Genomic DNA, 20,667 nt, shown 5'->3' with positions numbered 1-20,667 from the left:
GTAAAAACACCTACAGTGTGTCTCACACACACAAGGTCAAATGCTGTATTCTGTGTCCAGACAAAGTCATTGTTATGTCATTAAGAGTCCTAGGACAAACTCCTAATGTTAGTCACCTACTGTTGTAAGTCGTTCAAGATAAGAGCGTCTGCAAAATATGTAAATATAACCACAATGAGGCATTAATGATTGGTCATCATGAAACCAGAAATTCCACACTACTGCATTCGTAATTCAGAGAATTCCAGTGAACTGTCCACGATGTAATCAAGCGGAAGAGGAATTGATGGAACAAACTTATACGTACAGTATAAGTGTACTGTAAGGCTTTACAGCCCATACTGACATAACACATACTGTTTTTATGTGCAAGTGGCAAAACAGTGAAAAAATAACTGCAACTCACACTCTTACACACACACACACGTGAACGTGAAAGCTGTATGATGTGCAACCTGCTCTGCCCTGCTCTGTTTCCTGTGGATCCAGTATGGGGAGTTGACCTCTGACCTTGTTGTGTCAAAGAACAGAGGGGCCTTTAACCACACAGCTCAACTCCACCTATCGAGCGAGGGACATGGGGTGTGAGAGTGTGTGTGTGTGGGTGTTTGTGTTTTGAGCATCACAAGCAAGTGAAGGGACTTTGTTAAAAACCAGCTGGCCTTAGATCCGCGTGTTTCTGTTAAAAATAGCAGAGAGCTTAGACATTATTGCTGACGTTGATTATACTGTAACAGGTGTTCATTTCAAACACACTCACATTCTCTCACTCTCTCTTTCACACACACTCGTGGGCTACTCTTTGGGCATTTTCAGACTTTTTTTTCAGGTTTGTTTGCTCGGTATGTATGGTCTGGTATTAAAGCTGTTTTGGAGTCTGAAAGCAGCCCACAGTGCTAATCCCTTCTCCTCCTGTAAAAGGTGATCTAAAGAACATGAACCCTGGTGAGCGTTTGTGAAAAGCTATCCACTCCCTGTGCTGCACACTGAGTAATGTAATTGGTTAATTTTGTCACATTTCTCTGTGTTTCTAGATCTGTAAAGGTAGTGAAGTAAACAAAGCGAGGAGGGTGCTTGTACTATATCACGAAAAACACATCTTATGTCGTCCAACATGGCTAAAAATCTTGCGAAGTGAGAACAGTTCGTCCTGCTCCGAACTTCCAAAGGAACATAATAATGGCATGATCCTGCTGTTAACTGCTGTCCCTTTTATTTTTAAAAACAGTAAAAGGATAAAAACAAATTATCAATTTGCAAAAACTGGACGGACAAAGCTGCCATATGAAACAGTTCAACCAATAAACAATTCAGAAGGAATTTTCCTGCATGAAAACAACCTGTAGTAACGGCTGCCCCCCAAAATGACCATAGAATCACTCTTGGGTGCAGACTCAGGTATTGGGGACAAGTGTGAAAACACCCTCAGAGAAAGAGTGCTGTTTTCAGACATTAACACACACATACCAGATCACAAGCATGTGTCTTCAGAAGACAAACTTCAGGTTCAGTTTACCTCAGTCAAAGCTTTGAAGTCTGAAAAATCTACCCAGTAATAGTTTACTACTGACAGTATTTGCACTCAATAGATCAAATGGATCACAAATTTGCCTAAGTTACAGAAAATGCTTATTACATTATTATTTTTTACTTGTTCATTTATTTATTCAGACTGTTAATTACTGATTTAACAGGATTCAGTTCTTTTTACAAACCTACAAGCTCTATGATCTGTGCATGAAATGACACTTTGTTAAACTGTAATTCAGTTGAACTCAGAGATACATGTTAGCAGGGACTGAACAGTAATGACATCATCCACAAATATAGTCTCACTGACTCACATATACAGAGATGAAAGTAATCTAAGGTCCAGAAAGCTCTGGATTGCCCTGGAAAGCTGAAGTGTGGTAGATGCATCACAGAACCGTGTCACAGCATAAGTCAGGCAGAAATCAAATTCTCAGTTGATTCTGAATATTTAATGATAAAAAAAAATAAGAAAAAGCCACAGAAAGAGGACAAAAAGTAGCTTACCCTGTATTGACGGAAATGATTTCTATCAGCGGGTTCTTCCTAATCTTCGGCAAATCCAATCGAGCTCCCCCCAGTCTCTTGCCATTATCTTTCTTCTGACCCAGGAGACGGACGGAGTGACCTTCGCAGAAAACACACAAACGCATTCGCCGTTATACCTCACTGCAAAGATTCACAATGGCCAAACAGACCTACAGAGAATTATTACTGCTTCTTTCCATCCTGCACAATGGACAATGGAAGCATAAGTGTCAGAAATAAGGAAGACTGGGCAAGCATAAAGAAAAAAAGAATGAAATAGAGGGATGAACGATGTCTTTCTTTGCTGTCTATACCATAAACAGATAACGAGGAGTGCAAGTGTTTAACAAAGATAGAATGTACTCTTGCACGGTGAGTGGATAGAATGCTCAGTGAAGAGCAGCAGTGATAACAGTAAGGACACTGCAAGCAGCACCATGCCTTTCCTGCCTCTTCTTCAAGCACTACTCTGCTCTGTAATAGCTCATAACTGTGGAATGCAGAAAGTAAAAAGGTCTCCAGTGAGCCGTGCCAGCAGACAGGAAGTTACCAATAAAGTTTACACTAGCAAAGGCCTGGCTCCCACTTAGCCACACATCTTAGCAAACAAGTACAAAACTGACTAGAACATGGGACGTGTCTCCCACAATGAATCAAACTGACGCAATTTTCCCCTTAGCCTAAATGTAGACAACCAGCCAAGACATTTTTGGTGCATGAAGATTGCTTCTTTCCTTTTTTTTTTTTGAAAAAACTATGAGGTCAATGTAGCCAACAAGTGAAGCTAAAGAAGCTAAAGAACCAAACTTCAGGCACCATGCATGTCTTGGCGGATTGGTCAGGTCTGAGTTAAGGGGGAAACTCACAAACATTTGTAAACGGGTACAAAAGATTGCTGAACTGTTAATTTTAAACATTGTGACCTGAAGACCCAAATGAGAAAACTGATACCAAACCGGGACCCAAGTATAAAATTATTACTAAACTGAGTTTAGCAAAAAGCTGTGCACGGTTGAAGTGAAGTTCTTCTCTCACTCCCACATTAGCAGTACGCAACTTATCAATGAGAGCGGGGGACTATCTTCTAAGCAATGAAGAAATATCGGTTACATACTGTTAGAAACCTATAAAACATTTGATTTAAATTGATGGCAGGTGCTTGATTCATAATAACATACAGCTAAACAGTCTTAAAAACTGACTGGCCACCAGCTCTTCCTCTCTCCTCTTCTGCTTCATTTTTGTCCTATCAATAATATTAGCTCCATTGTTTCACAGGTTTGGCTGACTGTAGGTATAAAGGTGGGAATATTTATTAGGTTTATACTGGCGTGTATTGCATACTTTCAGACAGCTTTTGTGTTTTTTGTGTCACTGAGGACAAAAAAAAAGACAGGAGGAAAAAGAAATGTATTCACCAAATAATAACAGCGATTAAGCTTCTGTTGCAGCAGTGAGCATTAAAACAAGCGAATGAACTACAGAAGTAAACATGACAGCATAGCTCTGATTGGTCAGCCTGGTGATTAAAGCTTACGCAACACAGGAAATCCAACAGGATCTGTTAAAAATGTTATGCAGTATTGTGTGACCTTCAGACCTTATATGAAATCTTTTCAAAGCCTGACCTGTAGTTTTCTTTCAAATGTAAAAATCAGACTCCGTGTAAGAATGTCTTTCAATCAGCACACAATGCGCACTCTTGCAAATGTACTTCCTCAGAGTCCATATCATGTGGAGAGCCAGAATAAACACATCCACAACAAAATTTTAGTTTAAGAAACACTGCTTTAATACGGTGAAAGGCAAAATTACTTGTTAGCTTTATTAGTCTCGTCTTGCTTTAACAGAGCAAAATAGCTCTTCACTTTAAAATCTGTGAACCTTAATTGAGCTTTAAATTCTTCAATTGATGTAGTGTTTTGAACTCAAGAGCAAGAGCTGCCATGTAGAATCCACCAGGCTAATCTGAGAAAACTGAATTCATGCAGTAATTATTCTACATGCTTGCAAAGACATGAAACCAATAACGCTGATCTGACCTTTCTTGTCTTACGGATTTAACTAGACAAACATTTTTCTCATAAAAAAACTATTAAGGAAATATAAAGCATACTAAGGTTATACAGCGAGAAAGCGGGAGAAAGAGAGAGTGTGACAGAGGGTGAGAGAATAACAGATGACACATGGACCAGTGGAGATCTCTCAGGTGGCAGGACTTTTGCACTGAGGCTTTTTTTAATAAAGCGTCTGGGCAGATGAATCCGATAACGAGCCACCTAATGCTTTTCAAGGTGTCAGGGGGTTCACACACTCATCTAGCTCCTCTGTGCTTATCGTGGACAGAATTTAATTACAGCCTTTGCTTTCAGACTTACAAACCATGAACTAATAGCATTTACTAAATAATTCATCCAACCTATCTACATGCAAATAATTGCATGTAAGGAAGAACACGAGAGGCAAAGATGTAGCAGGTCATTTTCCAATTCGCTGGCTCTGTTAAAAGTCGCAGATCTCTTGTTACTGGGTTCCTCTCCTGCCTTAGGGCTGAAGGAGGGCAGAGGATGGATAAAAAAGAGAAACACCATTACTAGTCAGCCATATCTTTTGTACTTTATGATCCATCCCAGTGCGTCAGTTTAACCCTTAGACATCAATACTATTTAAATATAAATGTGTACATACGTACATCAGTACATAGAGAGGTACATGTACTTGCATTAAATGCACGCATTTACATTCTGCTGTTTACATGCTCAACCTTTTTCTTTTCATGCTAGAAATGACAAAAAAGTTAAAAAATATAAAACAAGAACAAATTTACAACTTATCAAAATCAAATCACAATAAAATATTTCCTCTTCCATTTATGAACACAAATGTGTATTGACCAACTGCCAACAAAGCAAAAACTGTATGGTTTGGTTAGGATACCAGGCTGTAACACAGTGTCTGCTGTGAAAACTGTTATACAAAAAAATGTAATTAATTTGAAAAAGAGAAAAGGATGTCAAGGTTTTCCAAAAAAGGTTTATGTGCAGGAAAGCACAGTCGAGCTTTGGCCCATAGCTTGCAGAAACTCAGAAGACAGCTCCTGGGCCAAAAGCCAAGCATGTAGTAGAGAGGGAAGCTTAAATTTAGGCTTCTAATACATACAGTATGTCCAAAAGTACAGCCCTTTTCATTACTGAATTCAGCTACTTTAAGGTGTACTCATTGTTGACACGGGCATTCAACTGCATACATACAGCTTGTATAATCTCTACAGAAAAGCACTGCCAATTGAAGAGGATGCTCTGGAGAAGCTGCACATGAGCATAAGACATGAATGCAATCACAGCCTCACAGCAATGTCTCAACTAGGGATGCACTGATACCATTTTTTTTCAGACAGGTACAAGTATGACTACATACTTTTTATTACTTGAGAATACAGAGTCTGATACCACATTGAGTAATCTACTTAGAGTTAAGTAGCAGTTAGTGTGAACAACTGAAATGTACCTTAACAGTTAAATGATTGAAATCTAGTATATTTTAAATGATGTGTATTAGCTATCTATGCTACATTAGTTACCTTGGATCAAGTAGTGCTGTAGCACAGAAGAGAAGGCTTTGTTGGTCAGAAAAGTGCTTCTGTACAGCTGTAAGTAAAGTACAATTCACAGTTTTGAAAGCCGTTCTATCCTAAGTCTCTGTAGCTCAGTTGACAGCAGGAATCACATCTGAGACTAGCACATCTGAGGAGCTCATTTTTGGAGTTTTATGTCTAATGTCTTTTGTTTGGCTGGTTGAGCTGTAGCTGAATGTCCTCTAAAGCCAGACATACACTGTGCATCTGTTCTTGGTGACTTAAGCTGCGCATATGAATAGACCACCATGTACAGACAAAGCCTACGATTTATATACTCACACTGTACGAAAATGCTCCGTCCATGCTGCATGAAACACTCTGTCAATACACGCTTTCAAATAAAGCTGTTTCATTCAGAATAGCACGCTGTGCAACGAGTACTGAGCATAGAGAAACTGAGCAGCGCTGCTAACACTGTGCACTGAAGCTAAAAGCCAGGCTTGTGTATTTTGGGGAAGCTGTTTTGATTATGTGCTTAAAACCAGGCTAAAATCACATAGTGTAGGTCTGGCAGAAATATGCCAAGGCATAATGTCTGAAGCGACCAGTGTTACTAATTCTGTGTCTGACAGTCACAGAATTAGTAACACTTCTCCGTGTGAGCAGAGCCTCCTTCACTGTTTGTTCATTAGTGCGTCAGTGTACACTTGGTTACATCACATGGTATCAAGCTGGTATCGGTGAATTTTAACGAGTATGAGTACATAAATACTGTATTGGCCCAATACCTGATACCAGTATCGGTATCGATGCATCCCTAGTTAAAATCTTGTGTAACACTTCTCCAGGAGAGTAGAGTGCGCTACCTATTAATGCCCATGATTTCAAAAGAAACATTGGATGAGCAGGTGTCCACAAACTTCTCTTACCAAGAAAGCAACAGTGAGAAATAAGGAAAAAAAAAAATCTCTCCACTCTCTTCAGTACTGATGAATGGGTCAGTGTTTGCAGAAATTACTCCATACTGTATGTCTGCTCTCCAGTCACTCTTCAGTCTCACTGGATAAACACACATCTAATTCAGGTGAAGACAAAGTCTTAAGAGTGTTTAAACACATCAGAAAAAGAGATGAATTTAACACTAATTATACACCGATCAGGCATAACATTATAAACACCTCCTTGTTTCTACGCTCACTGTGCACCTACATAGTAAGTGGAGCTGATAAAATGTGGACATTTTATCAGCTCCACTTACTATATAGGTGCACTTTGTAGTTTTTTTTTTTTTGCATCATTCTGTACTCCTTCTGTGCATGAAAATCCCAGGAGATCAGCAGTTTTAGGTAACTGAAAACACAAGATTTAGAAAATGCTCTCCAGAGTGGAGAGCTTTTAAACATTTTCATGTGGACACATGTTTTTGAAAACATTGGTGGATCATTCTGGACTGAGAATAGTCCACCAACCAAAAATATCCAGGCAACAGCGTCCTGTGGGCAGCGTCCTGTGACCACTGATGAAAGACTAGAGGATGACCAACACAAACCGCGCAGCAGCAGATGACCTATCGTCTCTGACTTTACATCTACAAGGTGGACTGACAAGGTAGGAGTGTCTAATAGAGTGGACAGTGAGTGGACACAGTGCTTAAAAACTCCAGCAGCACTGCTGTGTCTGATCTACTCATACCAGCACAACATACACTAACACACCACCACCACATCAGTGTGCAGTGCTGAGAATGATCCACCACCCAAATAGTACCTGCTCTGTGAGGGTCCATGGGGGTCCTGACCACTGAAGAACAGGGTAAAAAGGGGCTAACAAAGTATGCAGAGAAACAGATGGACTACAGTCTGTAATTGTAAAACTACAAAGTGCACCTGTATAGTAAGTGGAGCTGACAAAATGGACAATGAGCATAGAAACAAGGAGGTGGTCATAATGTTATGCCTGATTGGTGTAAATATACAAATGAATCATTTATTACTACAGTGGCTCCAGGACAGAATCGAATGAGAGTAACATCCACTACAGTTCTCAAATAGTGACTGCTTTAATAGGCTAAGGATATATTAGTCAGTTTAGTTCATCCGTCCTCTGCCTTTGCTACTCAATATCAGTATGTCTGACAGCAATAAGGGCCGATGGACAGTAATGACTTGCATCTCAGACACCAAGTGAAACAGAAGCAGTATGTCACCTTCCACCAGCATCAATAAAAGTCACTCATTCTTGGAGCGAAGAGGGCGATTTAGCAAAGTATGAAAGACCTACATTTGTTCCCTTCCTTTCAGAGGAAAGCTATATTCAGCTTTTGAATGGATCAAACAGAGAAACCTGCTTGAGGACCAAAGCACTAGTGGTTCTGTTCCAGCTCTGTGTAATTTGGTAGCTGTGGGGCAGCAGAGTACTTCAGTCTCTTTCTTTTATTTTTCCCCTTGCCATTTCTCTCTCTCTCTCTCTCTCTCATTGTCCTGCACTGTGGGGGGTCTGTCAGGGTTTTTTTTTCTCCCTGCCATCTTTCATGGTGTGGTAGTTTGATAAACTCTCAGCGGAGACTGATCAGCAGACCGCTGGCCGGGGGGCATGGGTCTGGCCGTGTTTCAGCACAGCAAAGCCAGTGGGAGGCCAACAGAGAGCAGACTCACCTTCGGAAAGAGCACCGAGATGGAAAGGCATGGTGAGGAAAAAAAAACAGTGAGCAGTAATGAGGTATTTTGAAGCCTCTGTCTTTACTGTGAGCAGTAAAAGAATTGTGCTGAGGTCTGCAGTAATTATATATAATATATATATATATAGTATGCGCAGCACACATTGTTTTTTTCTGTGAAAAAAATTGTACAAAAGCTACATGCTTCATGTTATATATTTGGGCTGCAAAAACATCACATCACATCAGTGATAAAAAAAGATAATACAAGAGTTCCAGGGAAGATATTTTACTCTACTATATTAATGTAAAATCTTAGTGAAAACACATAACATGCATGACAGAAAATGACAAAAGCTCAGCATGGAGAGCAAAGCTGCTGAAACTATAGTGAAGCTGTAGTCAATAGATAAAAACAGCAAGTCCTTGTTTGCTTTTCTGCTAGTTCTGCTTATGTTTATCAAAAAAAAAAAAACACTGTCTGGGACGAGGTGAGTTTTCATCTGAACTGTATGACTAAATTACACTCATTTGTAATTGATTTCTTACGTGCTTGTGAACACAGATGCATTGCCCAGACAATAATCTTGTTTTAGGTAACTGAAAATGTAAGATTTAGAAAATGCTCTCCAGAGTGGAGATCTTTTAAAATGATTTCATGTGGACACATGTTTTTGAAAACAGTGACATCACACGCATTGCTGCTGTTTCACACGTGCCAGATGAGAAGGTTTAAGCATTTCAGAAACTGTCGATCTCCTGGGATTTTCATGCACAACAGGAAGACAGAATGATGCAAAAGGCAAAAAATATCCAGTGGGCTGAAAGGCTGAATAAATGTTAGAGGTCAAAAGAGATTGGCAAGACTTGCTCATGCTGACATAAAGGCTAGACTACTTTGAATGACTACTCATTACAACAGCAGTGAAAAGAAAAACAAAAAAATGTGAAAGCACAGCACATCGAAACTTGGATGGGTGGATGGGCTACAACAGCAGACCACATCAGAACTCTGATATTTTTCATTTATATAATGGAGTAAAATATTTTTCCTGTAACTCTTGTATCACACTAACTAGGACCACTCCAGGGCTACAGTGGGCACAGGTTCAATGAAAGTAGACAGCTCAAGAGAATAGACCATTAGGAAAAAGACAGAAAGAGAAAGAAAAAGCAGGAGAAAGAGATCAGAGGAGGGAGAGACATGCATATGGGAGCATGTGTTTGTGTGTTTCTGATTTGCAAGTGACAGGCCCACTGAAAGGCCTGTGGGGGGTTCAGGCTCTCAAGTCCATATATATCTCCATATGTACAGAAAGAGCGTGAGCAAGAGAGAGAGAGAGCGCAAGAGTGCAAGAGAGAGGGGGGAAGGCCTTGGGTGGGCATCCAGCAATCAGACAAACGAGGGTGGCCTCAGTCCCAGTCATGTCTGAACACAGAGTTTCAGGAAAGCCCAAAACAAGAGAGAGAGTGTGAGAGAGAGAGTGAGAGAGACAGTGAGTGAGAGAGAGAGAGAGAGAGAGAGAGACAGACACACACACACACACACACACACACACACACACACACACACACACACAGCAGGGCATTTACCCGACAGACTCAGTGGTGATCTCTCTTGATGGAGTGTGGAATGCTGAAATCTCCTCCACAGCTTTACAATAACAACTAAACTACTCAAAGAGCTAAAGGCATCAACCTGAGGAAAGCTGAGAAATCTCTCTCCAAAGCCTTACTTAATTAAACAAACAAAATATCAAATTTCAATTCCTGTGAGTGTTTATATGTGGCTAATTCACTTATTCAAAATTGCAAATTCTATATTTTCAAACAATACCATGTTTGTCCTTGTATAGAAAAGATGCTTTATTATTTTTTATTATTTTATTCTTGAATCTGATGAAAACTTACTGACAAAAGAGCAGTGGGTCACAAAAATGAAGGACTTCAGGGTGGATAATGTCAGTAGCACTGCACTAGTACAAATCTATTTTGTACTACTCCTGAGAAATATTTAACTAAGACTGGAAAAATAGAAAGCTTACGATCATCTTGTGAAGAAATATTAAAATGTAATACATAACATTTATATATATGAATATATTAAAATAAGAGCAAACATATGAGCAAAAACTCTCGTTCTGTGGAGCCTAGCACAATGCTAGTAGTGTTTGCTTCCTAAATAGTGTCCTTTTCACGAAGTAATAATTCTAAAAATAGCAATCAACACATTAGCATGCCATTCTAGGTCCCACTCTGGTGCAGTTATTATAATATTGTAATTTGCAACTGTGCTTGGTGACTATGTTATCCTGAAAGAGTAGAGGATTCAATAAATTTACTTTCAGATGCAAGTGTTACCAAAGACAGAGGATCTCTCTAGAATTAATACCAACTTATAAGAGCTCTACCTGCCTTTCAAAGCTGTGGGAAAACGGACAAATCTTAAATCTATTGTGTACTAGAGATGAAACGGTTACCGGTTTCACGGTAATCCGCGGTAAAATTAATGACGGTTAGTAGTACCGTTTGAACTTTAAAGTATCGTTAAAACCGCGGTCGATTACCGTGGTGTGAAAAACTCACTGTACAGAGTCAAACAAAGGCAGAATCATTCTCTCAGACGCAGCTCTGTGTGTGTGTGTAGACGGGAGGGGGGGGAGAGAAGGTAGAATATGGCGGAATGAAGTGAGATTCGGAGATATTTCAGCCTTCTAAGAAGACCAAGTCTGACGTTTGGTCATGTTTTGGGTTTTATAAGAATGCAGAAGGAAGGTGAAGATGACCACGCTGTCTGCAGAACAGGCCTAAAGAAAATAGCGGCGAAAGGGGGCAACACATCAAACCTTACGAGTCATCTTCGCGACCACCACCCGCTACTTTTTAGAGAATGCAAGGTTAACTTTAACGGAGAAGTCTGTGGGGACTTCGAAATAGAAGAAATGTCACAGTTTGTGTGGTTTAACTTGTGCTTATGGTTCGTTAATAATATAAAATGATGCTTTTAGCGTCAAAAAAAAAAAAACAATCGGTGAATCAACTGTGAATCGAAACTAAAGCTTTTGACACATTTCTGTGGAGCAGAGTCTCCAAAATTAGCTCTGAGTTAACAGTCACACAAGCTCTGGAACGAGACGCTGCAGAAGTTCAATCTGCACAGCTCCCCTTTCTCGTCTAGCTTGCAGTGTTTACTGTCTGAGAGGAGAATAACACCGTCTCAAATCACTCAGTGTCCCCTACGTAGTGCGCTACTGTTCAAACAAACACGATCATCATTAACAAGCAGTTGAGTTTTAAATAGGGAATTTGTAACCTGTTGTTAATATATTGTTATTGTGAACATTTCACGCACTCTTTGGGTGAAGGATTTGCTATTTCATGATCCACGAAGTGCACTACGTAGGGAAGATAGTGTGCTTTGAGACGGGACCTCGCGTAAGTAAACGCTGTGCGCTGCTTTTGGGAAAAGCAGAGTTTCAGAGATTAAACTTTAGGAGTGTTTCTGCCGCAGCTCAGATGCATGTTAATTTTAAGTTATGTTTTAGTTTTAAAATGCTTTTAGAGAAGCAGCTCCACAGGTGAAGACACGCTGTGTGAGTTCTACACTGTCTGCAGCTCGCAGCACGGTCACGCAATTCCTCTGCGATTTTGGCTGTTTTTTCTGGTGCACTGTATTGATTAGGGGGGTTCAGCGCCACTACGGCACAATAATGCTGCAATTTCAGTTCGGACAGAAATCCCCCGAGTGCAGCACTTCTTAGAAGTAGTAATTTTCCATTAAGACCCACTTCAGAGTTGCTCCAAATTTAATTTTCTATGCAGGGAAATTCCTAGTTATTGTACTTTATAATAATAATAATAATAATAATAATAGTAATAATAATACATTTGCTATTCTTTTGTTTACAGAGTATTACAAATATTGTAAGTAATACAAAAGTAATACTACAAATGTATTGACTATAATTTTTAATGTTTATGCAAACAAAAAGTGCATATTGCTGCCAATTCTATTTGTGTTAATATAAAAGTTGGTGAGACGAGTTTCAGTTTGTGTATCAGTATTTATTTATTTATTTATTTTGCTTTTCAACACATTTGAACAATATCGCGATAATACTGATAATCGTGATAATTTTGGTCATGATAATCGTGATATGAAATTTTAATATCATTTCATCTCTATTATGTACTTATGTATATTTGACATACAATGTAATTGTTACTATATTTATTATCATAATTATAATATCTTTATCATGTACATTATAAATAAATTACTAAGTAACTTCTAAGGATTTTTTTTGTTAAAAATACTGTGAGACGAGTAATTCACACATCAGTAAGGGGGAAGAAACGTCAGAGAACAGCAAAACCAGGTAGTTCTGATTTTTCAGCCAATTTCTGGAGACCATCAAGCCACACAGTGTTATAGGCATGAAGGCAGAACAGGAAAACGTCCATCCATAGCATTTTGTCATGATGGAGGTCTGTCAGTTGGACCAAACATTTTCAATAGAAACTACAGGAACAAGACACAATCAAATAAGACCATTCATGCTCTTCTGCAAGGGGCCAGACACTGCGTCTGCCTTTCAGCTGCCATGCTATTATCAATTTGTTTGCTGGGCTGCAGGCTGTAACAGGCTAGGATAACACTGGACAATGTGAAATGTGACTAGTGTGAACCTATCTTCTGACTCCTGCGCACTTAGTGAAGCTCCAAATAATGTTTTATACAGTTAGGCTTGCATTCCCTGCTCTTACATGCCCTCTTATTTCTCATTGCTTTAGAGGCTTTAATTCAGGGAGGGCAAGGGCCTTCACCTAGCATTCCTTAAGTACAGTTTGACCTACTGAAATCAATTTTGTAAATCATATATACATATTCAGGGGAAGTTTCTGGATGAAGGTCAAACAAGAGCCCACTCAATCACTCCCACTGCAGGGAGAAAAGCTGCCAGCTTTGAAAGCATAACTTCTGTGGAAAAGAATAAAACTAAAAGATTCAAGGTGCTGAGAGTAGTTTTGACCATGGGAATTTTAAATGCCTGGAGGCCAAACAGGCAAAGCAGGAGTATCGTTTAAAAAGGAGGAAATGAAGTAAAAGCTATAATAAAAGCATACTAAACAAAGACAAAGGAAATCCGCATATTCTGTTCTTCATTCTTCAAATAATTTATTGCTAAGCTACGTTTGCGCTCATCTGGAGCTCTGCATAAAACACTGATGTACATTCCATGCTTTGCAATTATGCAAATCAATTAACTTGTTATTCTACAGGTCTAAGATGATTTTATTAGTTTGATGAGCTTGAGTGTCAGAAAGAGAGAGAGAAAGTGAGTGAGAGATCACAACCACATTACAACTCACCTTTGACTGCTTCATCCACCACTTCCACAACTCGATCGATCTGTTGAACCTAAACAGATAAGCACAGATAGTGGAGAGACAGACAGAAAATGAAAGAGAAAGAGAGAGAAAGAGAGAGAGAGTTAGTTATTCAGTCTTTGCTTCACCTTTCTGTGTGTTTTGTGATGTGTTTATAATTGTGCTCCACACACACTCGGCCTTCACTGATATTTACACTGAGTCTGGATCTTTTTGCGCATGTATGTGTGTATTTGTAGTAGACAGAAGAAGGGCTGTTAAAGCTCCATTCCACTGAAGTTCAGTACTGCTCTGGTTTGCTAGTCAGCTAACAGGCTCTATGCTGCATTTATTTCTGAGAACAAATGGACTGTGATGATTACTGAGTTGTCCAAAGCACACTGTACTTTTGATTCAATTGACTTCACCTCAGTCCATTTCAAATGAGCTCGGGCCCAGAGAAGGTGGTGGTGTTTCTGAATCCTGTTTGTATATGGTTTATTCTCTGCATGGTAGAGTTTTAACTTGCATATATGTATGCAGTGATGAAGTGTGTTCACAGACTGTGGTTTTTGGAAGTGTTCCTGAGCTCATGCAGTGATTTCCACTACAGAATCATGTCTGTTTTTAATGCAGTGCTGCCTGAGGGCCCAAAGATCACAGCCAGCCAATACTGGTTTTCGGCCTTGTCCCTTGCAGAGATTTCTCCAGATTCTCTGAGTCTTGTAATGATATTATGTATTGTACATGATGAAACTCCCAAGTTCTTTGTTATTTGAAGTTGAGAAATATGATTCTTGAATTGTTGTGCTTATTTGCCTGCGCAATCTTTCAAAGAGTGGTGAACCGCTCCCCATCTTTTGAAAGAAAGACTCAGCCTGACCTGTTGCCAATTAACCCAATTATTTGAGTGATGTTCCACCAGGTGTTTTTTAAGCATTCTACAACTTTATCATTCTTTTGTTGCCCTGTCCCAATTGTTTTTAAATGTGTTGCTGGCATCAAATTCAAAATGGGCATATAATGTTCCAGAAACAATACATTTTCTCAGTTTCAACATTTGATAAGTTGTCTTTGTACTATTTTCAATTAAATAAAGGATTTAAATTATGTGCACATCATTGCATTCTGCTTTTATGTACATTTTGCACAGCATCCCAATTCTTTTGGAAATGGGGTTGTGATAAAAGGATTTAAACATCAACAAACGTGCAGTGATTCAGCAATGTTGATTGGGTCCTATAAACAAAATCATTAAAAACAATAAGAAACTTCCAACATAAAGTGGAAAAATGCGTCAAAAACAGACGTTCAAGTTCTCTGCACATTTCTCTTTCTACATCAACCTCTTCCACATGTCTCCTCTCTAGTGTTCTGCAAACAGATAAACATTATGTTTATTTTAAAAGCTAAACAGTCATTCAGTAAGACTCTTCTTGCCTAAAACCAAACAAGAAACATTTTAAATGTGAAAGATCATGCTAACACAAAGCATTCCGTCTGGGTAATTTTTGGGTAATTTTGTGTCCTGATAAACACTGTTAGAGTTCTGCAGCCCAACAGGTTCGACAAAATATCAGGTAAACATTTTACACATATATCAACATTGGTCTCAGATTGGGCTGGTTTTCAAGTGAGTCAATTTATTTATTATATAAAAAACTAAGTTACCCGTCTGTCATAAATTTTAATTTTATTGTACTTCAAATAATGTGTTAACCAAATGTTCACCAAAAACCACTGTTAACTTACCATTACATGTTCAGTCAACTTGAAATTTTAAAACCGAGTACTTACTTCAATTAGTTAAAATGATTACTGCTGTACAGTGGAGTAGATTTGCCAATTCAGGCATTTTCTCCCTTGCACTCTCACACACGCACATTTTCTTTTTCTTGCTCTCTTTCCACACCACCTCTCTTTCTCCGAGTTTAAAGAGTGGGTGAACATGCCTCTGAATGAAGTCATGGATGATGAGCGTGATGTGTAAATGAGTCAAGGTGAAAAGTGTGACGTGTTATTGCTACAAGGTCCAGGGCTGGTTAAAAAATATTTGGGGCTACAGCCTGGGAAGCCCAGGCCAGACAATGCCCCTGCTGAGCTACATGATGATGTAAGCCTTTAGCTCTACATTGGCACGTGGAAATCAGAATGACGCAGCACCGGGTTCCAGCAGCGTCTCCACGGACGTCTGCTGATGGAAAAGCACTTCTATCAGCACTGCCTATCTCAGCCTGTCACGGCTGAAGCTGAAAAGCCTGAGAAAATTGTGTGTGTGTTTGGACTGCACACACTCATTCTAACTGTCTGCTGATAGGAATCAATTCTCTCACATAATAAACTTCTCCACCCCACCATGATATGCAAAGTTCTCATGTTCATAAACACAGCAGCAGCTGTGAGTCACATCTTCCCTGACTTCTCATTTAGGACAATTATGGGATCATTAAAGAGCTCCATGATGAAGAGAAGGTGTTGACTGTGCAACTGTCTCCTTCCAGTCTTCATTTCAACTGGCCCATTTTTAATTTAGCCTTAGGTTATAGACTAAAATACATTTGTGATTCAGTCAAAGTGCAACAAATGCACAGTCTAACTGCCATACGAAATACTACTTCAACTGCTATCTTTACCTATGCAGATGTACACGTTTTTACTTAACGTGTCATTTATGAACATACACTGTGTTGGAATGTGTTGTGACTAAAGTTAGAGACAAATTCCTAATAACTATTAATGTACATGGCAAATAAATTTGGCTCTGATTCCAATTTCATTTTCAATATGTTTAATCAGAGCAAAAATGAATAATCAAATGCAGGTAGTGTAAATCTCCAAATTTAGTTGTATGGTACCATGTACAAGTCTTAGGCACCTAAGCTCATTAATAAATACTTCTCTTTGCAATAAATGTGTTTGTTCTTGTAAAACACAATATATATTTAGAATAAAAGCAAATAATCAAATAAGTAAAAACTAACAAAAAATTTCTAATTTTAAAAAAAGTAGTTCATATCTTGTCAGCCAGTTTGAATAACAAAATTTGGTTCCAGATTTCTCCTCTACAGCCCCTGCCATTACATAGACTTATTAAATTCTATCACCAGCACATTTGATTAATAAAGCAGTGATTAGTCCAACCAAGTATTGGATAATAACTACAATTAACAACCATACTTTACTACAATGAAGAGACACAAAGCAAACACAGTGATTTTCTTTTTTTTTTGTTTTGTTTTGTTTAAACTAACTCCTGTAAACCACACTCCTGAACTGTGTGGATTACAAATTACATTTCACTGTGAAACAACAACTGTAATTTTGTTGACACATGGAACATGGACATTTCCTAGGCCTCCTTTAACATAACAGAATTTTGATAAGAGCTGTAGTTAAGAGCTGTACATGGAATGAAAAACACACTACCTTATGTTCGCTTATGTACATCTGGCATTTTGTCCGCCAAATGCAGAAAAAATTAGTCATTGTCTACATCCTCAAGCAGCTTTGTCGTCACATTTTCATTTTTGTCTGAGTAAACAAACTGTCACTAAGGAAGATTTTCCCCATTATTTTTGCTGATGAAAATAACACTGCACTGCACTGCCAGTGATCCAGATAAAAAGATGCCTTGCTGTGATGAGGATAAAGACTGTTCAAACTGAAGATGGTTTGTATTAAACATAACTCACTTTTAACATTAACTACATAAATGCAATAAATGCATGCTGACCTCCACACTGTCAGTCTGTAGCAGAATGAGTAATACTGGTGTTCTAACAATGGGGGAGGGGGAGTTTAACAGCAAGTCACCACATCTAGATAGAGACAGATAAAAGGAAGTGCTAGAGAGAGAGAGAGAGAGAGAGAGAGAGAGAGAGAGAGAGAGAGAGAGAGTGACCAACCTAACAGAGAGTGCTTCTTTAGAGGCCTGTGAAAGTTACTCCACTACCCTTTTCTTCAACTGCCCTCATTTCTGCATGGGGACTGAGAGATTGCTCAATCTGACCTATTAGAGGAAAATGTGCTGCAATTGCGTTCTGTACCCCCATGGCTAAATAGCCTGGCCCAAAGTGCGCTTTCTCTCTCTCTCACTCTTTCATCCAACCAACAGGACGATTTTAGCAGCCCACGGATTGTAAGAGGCGCAAGGCCTTTGCCAGCCTCCACTTATATGCATGACAAGCAAAGGAATCAAAATCGATATCTCCCTAATGGCAGGCCTGTCTGAGTCCACTCTAAGCAGCAGGCTGCTCTGAACAGGTGCCCTACAGGGGTCCAGGCACTGCTGTGCTGTCTGAACGCTAGACCAGCAGGGACCAGGCTGGGCGGAGCAGTCGACGGGAATCGTAGAGAAAGGAAGAAGGTAATTTTATTGAGTGGGTTTTCGAGGAGAGACAGGTTGGAGCGGAGGAGGGCTGTTTAGCATCGCTAACCTGTCATCAGGCCGAGAAGGCTCTGTCCGCCGCAAATGTTTGCGTTTTAAGCTGGGCTGGGTTGGCCCGGACCCCAGGCCGAGATCTATATCCCCACTTCATAGGGGTTTTTCTTCAAAGACAACCAGTTGAAAGTCAAGTGTTGATCTGTTGTCTAGACAAAGGCGTGCACAGGCAACTTGACAGCATGGGAGGGTGCTGGGATTTCAAGGTAAATGCAACAATTGAGCACATCAATCCAGTTTCATAAGAAAAAGTATAAAATCTTAATTCTTCTTAATTGTTCTTAATTCTTCTGAAATCGTCCTTCTCCTAGAAGGACAAGTTGATGGCAACAGAAATACTTTAAAAGAAATTGTTTGGCAAAAATTGTAATTCACACAATTGTCCCCTTGTTAAAGCCCACTGTACAGCTAAATACAGTAGTAGCAGTCATCTTGAAGGCTGAATTGCACTGTGCTTTTGCTTAGTTTTATACATAACATGTGTCAAACAGGATCATAAGCAGGTTTATTTGAGATGACAATGTCCCTCATGATTTGAGGTAAGTGTTTGATGATTTTGGAATGCATCTTAAGTGATGGCAATTGCTGGCTTTAATCTTTAAAATTTTTTTAGCAGCATTAGACTCGCAGCTCCAGTACAAAACTAAAGACACCAAACATGTCTTGGCTGATCGATTTATAACAAGGGGAAAATTGTGTAAATATTTCATTCTTCCTGTCATTTTCTCCCTGCAGCAGAAGAGGTAGCTGGCTACAGACGTAGGCCATTCACTTTAAAGGCAATAAAAGCCGGAGCTGTGTTCTAAGATCCAAAGGCTCCCTCTCATGCAAGCTAAGGGTCAGTGTGTAGTTGTCTATGGTTGGCTAGCAGCAGGTCATCTCTGCCATTTGGATGCTCCACTGCTCCGGCAGGTGTCCCGCTGGGCCAGGAGATGAGTGCCCCCCTTCCACCTCCCCTCACCCTCCATCCGTCCCACTGCTCCAGCGATCGATGCCCTTTTTCAGGAAGACTGTACTTACCCCCTCTCTACTGCTTCTTTTAACTTCATTGGGGAAAAAAAAATAATAACGATGAAAAGCAGGCAGCAGGACCCCACTGGGGCCGAGGGGTCTTTAGGCCACAGCTACCGTTACTCGACCCCTGTGACATTGGGATTTAAATTGCCCAATGCCCACTGTCCAGCTGGGTTGCAGAGAGAGAGACAGAGAGAGGGCTACTTTTGAGACCTCCACGCTGAGAGGGGCTGGCAAACAGGGAGGGCGGAGGACTTCCAAAGTGTCCAAAGACTTCAAGTGGAATTCTTCTTTTTCCCTTTCTGATTCTCTTCCCTAAAAGTCAGTCACAAACTATAAACAAAGGTCTGTGAATTCTCCTGACACGAACGGTCTGAACGATCGATATCACCAGAGGCAATCTCACTGTGGAACAGCAGTCTGGATCCCACTATTTTGTATGAAAAGACTAGTGCAGTCTAAAAGGCATAACTGATAAGCACTGTCAAAAAAAATTAAACTAACAATTTCATTGTCTTTTTGTTCACTGTACAGAAGTTTTGAAGTAAACTGGCTGATTAGCTACCTAGCTAGTGATGACAGACACAGTTTAAGCTCAAATAAACAAACATTACTCATCACTGCCCTCTAAATGGACCACGGCGTGTTTCAATTAATGCATTTTCTGATTAATATACATGAATTTGCCTCGATCCAGCTGATGAAAACGCACACAAATTCACATTCTGTTTGAAAGGTAGGCTCACTAAAATGATTATGCAGTTCTGTCCTTCAATCGGATATTAGCAACAAAAGCTTTATCTTTGAACTGTTACTTCAGCACATTAGGTGGCAATCTGTTTTTTTTTTCTTGCTGAATTAGTAGTTCATTAGTTTTCATAGATGATTTTATATACAGCACTGTGCAAAGTTTTAGGCAGTGTTTTTTGCTTAAAAGAACAACATGTATGGCCAGCTCTAACCTAAGCAGAATTTCTGGGGGTCCGTGATGTTGTTGCTGACTAGATAGCTGATATACTATAAATTTACATGCTAACTAATAACAATAGCTAACACAATCTGTCTAAATTAAATTTATTACTGGCTAATTTGTGGATTTGTGGATCTCACAACACATGGTTTCTTGTTTACGCAGTTAACTTTAAGCTCAGTTTGATCTAACCATGGTGGCTGTTTTACTGTTATAAATTCTATATTTTCTACATATTTAAGCAGTATGATTCCTTTTTTTTGGTGTTTCACGTGGCTTCCAGTCATAAACAATTGTTTAAACTTGGATTAACAGAGAAAGTTGTAAAAATGCATCATGTTTTGTGCAACAGAAACTTGGTCAGTAGTCCAAGAAACTTGGTCAGCCTGTCCAAGACAATACTGCTTCATTAGACAGACCCTATATCCACCACTTCCTGTTGTCCACCTATAAGCCAACACCACAAAAAAACAAAACATACCCTTCTCTTTCAGCTTTTTTTCCCTTCATCTTCTCTTTTTCTTTTCTGTTTTTCAGCTCCAGATGTGTATGTTCTTTTTTTGAGACAGTAATAACCCAGA

At 39.4% G+C, this 20,667-nt stretch overlaps 1 protein-coding gene across 2 annotated transcripts in view; it reads right to left on the bottom strand.

The window, feature by feature from the left end:
• cdkal1 (CDK5 regulatory subunit associated protein 1-like 1) overlaps positions 1-20,667 on the bottom strand; it is a 350,180-nt gene that overhangs the window by 220,062 nt on the left and 109,451 nt on the right. For both annotated transcript variants that reach the window (XM_036588203.1, XM_036588209.1), the window contains exons 6-7: positions 13,665-13,713; positions 2,038-2,158 (exon numbers count right to left, since the gene is read on the bottom strand). In XM_036588203.1, the coding sequence (XP_036444096.1) occupies positions 2,038-2,158; positions 13,665-13,713 (170 nt within the window). The remainder of the gene's footprint in view (positions 1-2,037; positions 2,159-13,664; positions 13,714-20,667) is intronic.

Source organism: Colossoma macropomum, unplaced genomic scaffold (genome assembly GCF_904425465.1).
Source record: "Colossoma macropomum unplaced genomic scaffold, Colossoma_macropomum, whole genome shotgun sequence".
Lineage (NCBI taxonomy): Eukaryota > Metazoa > Chordata > Actinopteri > Characiformes > Serrasalmidae > Colossoma > Colossoma macropomum.
This window is presented reverse-complemented; position numbering and strand designations above follow the sequence as displayed.